This window comes from Eurytemora carolleeae, unplaced genomic scaffold (assembly GCF_000591075.1).
Source record: "Eurytemora carolleeae unplaced genomic scaffold, Eaff_2.0 scaffold564, whole genome shotgun sequence".
Lineage (NCBI taxonomy): Eukaryota > Metazoa > Arthropoda > Copepoda > Calanoida > Temoridae > Eurytemora > Eurytemora carolleeae.
The window spans coordinates 132,622-141,493 of record NW_019396542.1 but is presented as its reverse complement, the minus strand read 5'-3'; the positions used below and the strand labels follow the sequence as shown (position 1 = coordinate 141,493).

The 8,872-nt window shown below is 33.0% G+C and overlaps 1 protein-coding gene across 1 annotated transcript in view; it reads right to left on the bottom strand.

Annotated features, from left to right (window-relative positions):
• Positions 1-8,526, bottom strand: part of LOC111705168 (cytoplasmic aconitate hydratase) — a 23,759-nt gene extending 15,233 nt beyond the window's left edge. The window contains exons 1-16 of the mRNA XM_023477630.1: positions 8,418-8,526; positions 7,711-7,768; positions 7,254-7,269; positions 6,261-6,314; positions 5,677-5,733; positions 5,490-5,554; positions 4,804-4,909; positions 4,009-4,102; positions 3,732-3,818; positions 3,243-3,320; positions 2,851-2,911; positions 2,649-2,752; positions 2,066-2,186; positions 1,783-1,887; positions 1,083-1,146; positions 747-877 (exon numbers count right to left, since the gene is read on the bottom strand). Coding sequence (XP_023333398.1) covers positions 747-877; positions 1,083-1,146; positions 1,783-1,887; positions 2,066-2,186; positions 2,649-2,752; positions 2,851-2,911; positions 3,243-3,320; positions 3,732-3,818; positions 4,009-4,102; positions 4,804-4,909; positions 5,490-5,554; positions 5,677-5,733; positions 6,261-6,314; positions 7,254-7,269; positions 7,711-7,768; positions 8,418-8,505 — 1,289 coding nt within the window. The 5' untranslated portion in view covers positions 8,506-8,526. The remainder of the gene's footprint in view (positions 1-746; positions 878-1,082; positions 1,147-1,782; positions 1,888-2,065; positions 2,187-2,648; positions 2,753-2,850; positions 2,912-3,242; positions 3,321-3,731; positions 3,819-4,008; positions 4,103-4,803; positions 4,910-5,489; positions 5,555-5,676; positions 5,734-6,260; positions 6,315-7,253; positions 7,270-7,710; positions 7,769-8,417) is intronic.
• Between the last annotated feature and the right edge of the window lie 346 nt (positions 8,527-8,872).

The window sequence follows — 8,872 nt, the reverse complement described above, 5'->3', positions numbered from 1 at the left end:
AACCCCCCCCCCCAGTTTGGAGAACCCATCGGGTGTATGGATGTGCTCCACATACGTCTAAATCTATTCTATACAAATATGGTTTGTTAAGCCACAAAAAATGGAACTTATTATCCTACAAATATGGTTTATCATCCCACAAAAATGGTTTATCCTACTACAAATTTTGTTTATTAAACTACAAATTTGGTTTATTTGACTACAAATATGGTTTATTTATGGTTTAAGGGAAAAATGACTTGTGTATTTTTTGTTGATTTAAACAAATAATTTTCATCAGTAGATTAAATCAAGTTAAAAAGTAAAGTTGTGGTTTGGATTAACATCGATACAAAATTTGAAGTAAACAGAGCTAATCCAATGATGAAAAAAAACATAAACTTTAGTTTCATTCAAAAACTGCCATATATGATTTACAACAGCAACCTATAAATCATCATTAAGAACATGTATTTCCTATCTTAAAATTAATAAACCTGAGATGGAATTTAAAGAATTTGAGCCGCGGTTTAAATCTGCCAAAACCTGGTTTAAATTCAGCGCCGGCTTAAATCTTGACACATTTGATACAATTTTAAGTGGAACCAACGATATTTAAATCGCGGCTTAAATTTAAACCGCCGCTCAAATTCTTTAAATTCGACCACAGGCTTGTTCATTTTAAAGAAAAGACAAACTAGATTTTTAGAATATGCATTCAAGAAAAAGAAAACTAATGAATATTTGTAAAATTGAGGATTACTAACCTTGGATTGCTTGTGTTTGTGCATGAAGTAATTGCGGCAATAAGAACTGAACCATGGTTCAAGGTGTACTCCTGACCCTCGTACATAAATGGTACTGTCGTCTTCACCTTGTCAGCTGGAATAGCAAATCCCTGAACAGAAAAAGGCCTACAATGCTATCGAGAAATGCGCGAAATTACTTCCAAAGATTGCTCACTCCCCAATCCCATATTGTTCTATAAAAAAAAACAATTATAAAATCTAAAGAAAGTTTAAAAATTTTATAAAAACATGGAAAAAAAACAATTATTCATTTTTAGGTTAAAACTAGTTTCTGAAGACGACATTTATACAAACCTTAAATCCAATTGGAGACTCCAGACACTTGATGAAATCATCCTTCATCACACTTACAGATACCCTAGGCAAATAAATGGTTCTATTTGATTAAATAAAATTGAAAAATAAATATAATAAATGAATTTAAGTATAGATGTTGAAAAAACAATAGAAATTTAAACTAATTAATATATCACCAAGTGATTTTATAGAACAAATTGATGAATGAATGCATAGCAAATGAAGAAAAAGATTTAGGATTAATAAATGGAAAACATAAGGATAAATGAATTAATGAACAAATGAACGAATAAATAAATCAATACATTGAACAAATGAACCAAAGAACCAATGAACCAATGAAGCAATGAAGCAATGAACCAATGAAGCAATGAACCAATGAACCAATGAACCAATGAACCAATGAACCAATGAACAAATGAATAAATGAATAAATGAACAAATGAACAAATGAACAAATGAACAAATGAAAAAATGAAAAAATGAAAAAATGAAAAAATGAAAAAATGAACAATTGAACAATTGAACAATGAAAAAATGAACAAATGAACAAATGAACAAATTAACAAATTAACAGATTAACAAATTTATAAATAAATGAATATATGAATGAATATTTGAATGAATACATGAATGCATGAATACATAAATGAATGAATATATGATGAATATATGAATGAATAAATGAATAATCTACCTATCATGAGGACGTTTAGGTCCAGAAAGGCTTGGCACTACAGTCCCCAGGTCGAGCTCATGGAGTTCAGAGAACTCGGGATCTTGGGAAACATCTTGGAAATTTCTACACAGCGGGACTATTACAAACTAATGCAGTTATTTCACAAACTATGTTAAAAAAGTTAACTTTAGTTAAAATTTAAATTAATTTATTGGTTAGGGTTGTATTCCCGCATTTCCACAAAATATGTTCGCGGATTTCTTCCAAAACTATTGCGCATTTCTTTAGTTTGAATTTGTTCCTGAGCATCCCAACTGTTGACATGTACTTCTCGATCATCTTGATCTTCTCCTCGGACCGGTTGGTCTGCCTCAAGTACTCCAGGGTCTTCAGGTCCACGGGGAAGAACCCAATAGTGGCTCCTGAACATGACTTATTTAGCCAACCACAGTTACCATACAGTAAGAACCAGAAAGCAGTAGAATTTTCGTCGTCTTCATTTTTATTTTTATTTTGAAATGTCGATTAGAATTTTGTAATTTCCAATTAGACTAACTATTACCAAAAACACAGAAATAGTAAAATTAAATAAGATCCTTGGATACATTTTTTAAGTAAAGGAAAACAAAGACGACACGTATTCAAAAGTTTCTATTTCATCAAAGTATAACTACATTAATGAATAATGACCCTGTCCAAGTCCCAACGGTACATCAAAAATGTATAAGATATTTTTTTAAATAATTATATTTTATTGTGACTTCTCTACAAAAGGGACAAGCATATTTCTTTAGTCGATACAGATACATTATCAATGTTAAACACTTTTAAAGATAAAAAACGACAATTTCTTCCGCATTATTGATCAGATAAATGTTTAGTACCGTATTCGGGACACATGTTGGCAATGGTGGCTCTGTCTGCTATTGAGAGTTTATCCATCCCTGGTCCGTAGAATTCAACAAACTTACCAACCACTCCTACTTGTCTAAATACAGGGGGAGTTAATATACCGTGGTAAACAACATATATTGATACAATATTGTTTACCAACCACTCCTATCCTTGGCTATAAATGTGGGTTACCTAAGGTGCTTAGTGATTGTGAGAACTACATCAGTTGAGGTTACAAGAGGGTTTAAACTTCCTAATAGCAGACAGAGATATTCATAAAGATAAACAAGACGACATTCAAAAAACAAATTGAATTCATTGATATAGTAAAAAGGAAGTTATATTAAATTATTTTATTGCTAATTAATGAAAAGGAATGGGCGGGGTAGGGGGTAGGGGGCATCATAACCCAACCAAACGAATTTACAAAAGAAATTTCGGAAATATAAAAAAGTGTATGCCTTAATTTGTTTTAAATTAAGGCAATAGTTCAGATGTAAAACGATCATCTTGAAAGGGGGTGAGGGGGGAATTAAAATAGAAATACATATCATGAATATTAAATAATGAATATTTCTAGTTTCCTGTGATTTTGTATCCAACAACCTTGGGTAGGGTCATAGATATAGGTTGACCCAGCATAACAGCCTCAGCCTCAATACCTGGTAAAATTTAATAATACAATACTATCAATAATATACAATACAATACTAAGACTGGCCAAAGAATATCCATAAGAATGACTTCAGAATGACCCAAATATAGCTTAAGAATGGCCAAAAATGACCTAAGAATGACCTATGAACGGCCTAAGAACGGCCTAAAATTTACCTAAGAATAGTCTAAGAATGAACTAAGAATGAACAAAGAATGATCTAAAAATGGCCTAAAAATGAGCTAAGAGTGACCATAGAATGGCCTAAAAATGGCCTAATAATGGCCTAATAATGGCCTAATAATGACCTAATAATGACCTAAAAATGACATAAGAATGGCCTAAAAATAATCTAAAAAAAACCTACAAATGACCTAAGAATGGCCTTAAACCTAAAATTGGCCTAAACATAGGTTACCTCCAACTCCCCAGCCAACTACCCCTAATCCATTGATCATTGTTGTGTGACTGTCTGTTCCAACCACACTGTCAGGATACAGAACACCTACAAATTAATAAAAAATTGAAAATAAAAGTTCAGTTATTTTTGAAATTTTAAGAAGAAACTTCTCTAATTTACCCCATTAGCAAAAATTCAATTTTAAATTCGAGCGCAAACATTGAAAAATGATATTACAAAAATAAATTCTTACACTTGGTAAAGTTTTTTTATTGATTAAAAAAGAGTAACTTACCGTTTTCATTGAAGCAGACCCTGGCGAGATATTCCAGGTTCACTTGATGGACTATTCCAGATCCCGGGGGAACTATCAACATGTTCTTAAACGCCTAGATGACATGGAAATAATATCATAGATAAGGATAGATCGGACATGAAATGGCATATTCCAAATGAGCAACATAAACATAGATAAAGATAGGTTAAAAATGCCAGGTTTCCAAGTGAGTAGTTTAAACCATAGATGAGAGAGGATAAAAGACATCATCAATCCACTTGATAAGAAAAAAACCATAGATAAGGATAGATTGGACAGAAGACGTCATCCCTTAAACTATATAGAAGGATATTTAGATTGGACATAAGACGTCATCCCTTAAACCATATAGAAGGATATTTAGATTGGACATAAGACGTCATCCCTTAAACCATAGATAAGGATTGATTGGACATAAAGGACATATTCCAAATGAGCAGAATAAACATAGATAAAAATAGACTGTGCATAAGACAGCTTTTCAGTTGATTAGCCATAGATAAGGATAGACTGGACATAAGACGTCATGTCATTCCTTTAGTTAAGTAGGAAAAAACATAGATACATAATACGACATCTATCCAGGTGAGTAGACTAAATCATAGATAAAGATAGACTTCATCCCTCAATGAAAGTAGAATAAACCATAGAAAGATAGATTGGACATTTCATGGCATCTCTTAAGCTAAGAAGATAAAACCAAAAATAAAGATTAGGACATATATTACATCATCTTTCAAGAGAATTCTTATATTTTAGGTTTTAAGTTCTAACCTTAGCTCCCCATTTTAGGAAGAGAAATCGTTCCTGATTCCTCTCAAACTCAAGTTCTTCGTTCCTGGCCGTTGAGTCAGCTGTTCCAGATACATCAACTTGTACACTAAACATAGGGCTATACAGTACATAGTTGAGTCAGCTGTTCCAGATACATCTACTTGTACACTAAACATAGGGCTATACAGTACATAGTTGAGTCAGCTGTTCCAGATACATCAACTTGTACACTAAACATAGGATTATACAGTACGTAGTTGAGTCAGCTGTCCTAGATACATCAACTGTACACTAAACATAGGGCTTTACAGTGCATAGTTGAGACAGCTGATCCAGATTCCAGATACATCAGCTTGTACACTAAACATAGGGTTAAACAGTACATAGTTGAGCCAGCTGTTCCAGATACATCAACTGTACACTGAACATAGGGCTATACAGTACATAGCTGAGTCAGCTGTTCCAGATACATCAACTGTAAACTGTAAACTAAACTGTACAGTACATAGTTGAGCCAGGTGTTCCAGATAAATGACTTGCAGATTTATGCAGCAGAGCAAGGAAATAGATAAAAAAATTGTTTCTCGGATAAAGATTTAAATGATACCATTGTGAATCGGGCATTAATCTATTAAAGCAGGGAACCCATGACATTACAGTTACAGTCCCTTTAAAAATATTGTTACCTATGATCTATTACCAAATCTGCAGGGCACTGAGGATTGATGTCCGAGGGCTTTCCTCCCAAAGACTAAAACAATTTTATCTTTTAAAAACTTAAAATTCATCATAACCAAGTTAAAACTTATTTCATTAAAAAAGTTATAAGCAAAAAAAATCATAAAAACAATTGATTAATTAATCTATCAATACCTGAACTGCATCTCGCATAGCAGCAAAGTCTACCACGGCGGGGACTCCGGTAAAGTCCTGACAACGAAGAATAATGAATAAAACATTATTCTTACCATTTCACAGACCCTAGCTACAACTTCGACTACTCAACTAAGTGCCGACCCTAATCAGGGGCGTATACAGGAATGTGAGCAGAGGGGGAGGGGAATTNGTGGATCCAGCAGAAACTGGAATAAGTTGTGATAATTTCTTGTTCCAAAAACTGATTTCCCTAAATTCTTCTTGTTTAGCAGACTCATATGTAAAGCTTTCAATGATTAGAAAGATTGGGTTTTCAAGATATTTCATTGGTTGACACTAAAAATGTGCGTTTTAAAGACAACACGTAATTTGGTTGATATATTGCAATAGAACCGGATCCTTGACCTTGACCTTGCTTGACCTTGACCTTAATCCTGATATTGACCGTCACCTTGATCTTGACCTTGACCCTACTTATTTTGACCCTGACTTTGACCTTGATCATGACCTTGACTGTGCCTTTGATGTTGAACTTTACCTTGACCTTGATCCTGACCTCAACCATGACCTTATGACCCTACCTGGAGAAGAACTCGACTGGGTCTGAATGGGACCTCCACTCCTCCCTCAACCATCTAAATTAATTTAAATAATGTTATCAATTTCCAAAAAGTCAAAACTTTTGTGTTATCACGTTGTGAACCTAGGGATCAAGTATTGATCTCCATCTAACGCAGGTCTAATGATCAATTTAATTCCTCTTAAGCAAAGTAATGATCCTCAAATCTGAAAGTGCCCACATTGGATATCGAGATTAAACGTTAAGATTTTAACGATAATCTAGTTTTAATAACCCTAGGACAAATTACCAGCACGCAGCGAAAATTGTTCAATTAAACTTACAAAAAACATTAGAAACTTTTTCTTTGATCTAAAATAATCTAATAGCACAAAGGGAGGTCGATTTTTCAATTTTTTCGCAACATGCATATATGGGTGTCTAAAATTGCGCCTCTAACCACTGAATATTGCCCAGTTGTTGGTTTTTTTGTAAATTGTGAAAAATGGTTGATCTAGGACCAAAACTTATTATTTTATAGGACTATGACAAAGTTCCGCTAAAAAGCCCGTTTTTTTCCCCATAAATTATTCAATTTTCAATTTTCAACAGATTTTTATGATTTTAACTTTTGAGAATTCAGTGTTTCATGACGGATTTGTTGGTACCCATATGGCATATCGACATATTTTGAAAAAAATATATTTTTGCTTGCACAAGTGATTTACTATTTACAAAAACGTGATGCTGAATGAATTTATAAGTGAGAAAACAATTTACATTTTTGTTTTGCTTTTTTATTTTTGAAAGGATCTGAACATTTTTTTTCAAAAAAGTGCCAAATTGTGCCACCCTTAGACTAAATTTAAATTTCTGCATTTTCTTCAGCATATTCGCAACTTATACCAAATGATTTCTTTTCCAGTTTTTTTGTTTGATCAAACTAATGATAAATATAAAAAAAAAAATTTTAAGAAGAAAGTAGTCAAAATAAGAAGTTTTCATCTGTTTGAACTTTCAAACTTTTTATTCTAAAATACCAACATGGCTTACATGAATTGTAAAATATTATATAATCAATTTATTATTCAATCAAAAAAAACATCCTCATACATTGTGCTTCATGGAGAAGTAGGTGTTAATTTTGTAATAATTCAACCAAATCAAATCATTCTATCAACAACTATCTATATTTCTGCGCTATGGTATAGTTAAGATAAGCCTACCCTTACGCTGAGTATCCTCCCTTTCCCTTTCCATCCCCACTCTGTGTAAATTCTATGCGCATGGTATACAATATGGGTATCGATTCTCATTAAATCACATGTTTTAAGCTTGTTTCTGGCATTCATAACACTCTCCGACCTTTACTATCCTCACCACCCACCTTCTGAAGGGTGCACATTTCGTCGTCAAAAAAAAGGCATTTTATACATACAGGGGGAGGGGAGGATAAAAATGACTATTTTTACCTAACAGATGATTCGAGAAGAACCTTTATGGAGAAAGGAAGCTTCGTATAACTCTCTCCTAAAAAAAATAATTTTCTACAAAAAAATACAAAGTTTTGTGAAATTTTTTAATTTACGCAGGTAAACAAGCATGGCTTTGTGTCTTGGGCAGAGGCGTAGTCAGGAGGGGGGGGGGGCTATGGGAGCTAAGCCCCCTGGATCAGTGAAATCTTTGGTTTTTATGGAGTTTTCCTCCCCCTGAAAAAAATTTTAAGCCCTCCCTGGAGAAATTTCTGACTACGCCCCTGGACTCTTGGGGCCTTTTTTTACTCCAGTTTTCATTTTCTCATTATTTATACGTAACTTTAAAGTTGTGCAAAAGAATTTTAAAAATACCATTTCCATTTCCAAAACCTGTATTGTATGTTTAAAAAATAAGATAAACAGCTTAGGACAAAAAGACTTGAATAATGATAATAGAAAGAAGGAAAGCCAAGAAAATGTTCGATTCACAACATTTAAAACTTGATCAGAGTAACAATGAGAAAGATATAATCGTTTTTATTGGTTAGAACGTAGAATTCTGACAATTTTTTACAGTGAGTCTTTGAAGCAGTTACTTTTATAGGATTAAAATATAGATATCTTACTCTTGATTAGAAGCAGGTTTAAACTATTTATATTTTTAGTTTTAACTATTTTGGGGAACCACTGAATAACATAAATACCTAGTGCTTTGAGATCATAATACTGCGCAGTATTCCCCTCCCCTAGATCTAGACTACGCTTCAGATGATCGAACGGATTTACGGACATTTTTCTGAAAAAAAAAATACAATAAATAATAAATAATTATTTTATATACAGGGTAACCCACAAAGGATGAGAATGTAAAGACGACCGACAATTCTTAAAATGCGAGTATCCCAAGGTTAAATTAAGTTTTTTGCCTTAGATATAGTTATCTAATAGCTTATTTAGATAGATAGATATTTATCATTAAAGTACATAATTTTGAATAGATATGTTCTTTAAACTAACACTTTAATGACGGGATTTGCCAAGCCAACATTGGCCGTCTTTAATGGCAAACCCGGATGTTATTGTATGATATAATTTTAAATCATACAATTGGAGGTGTTAGGTCCAATAGGTATAGGGGAAAGTATTAGGAAGAGAGGGG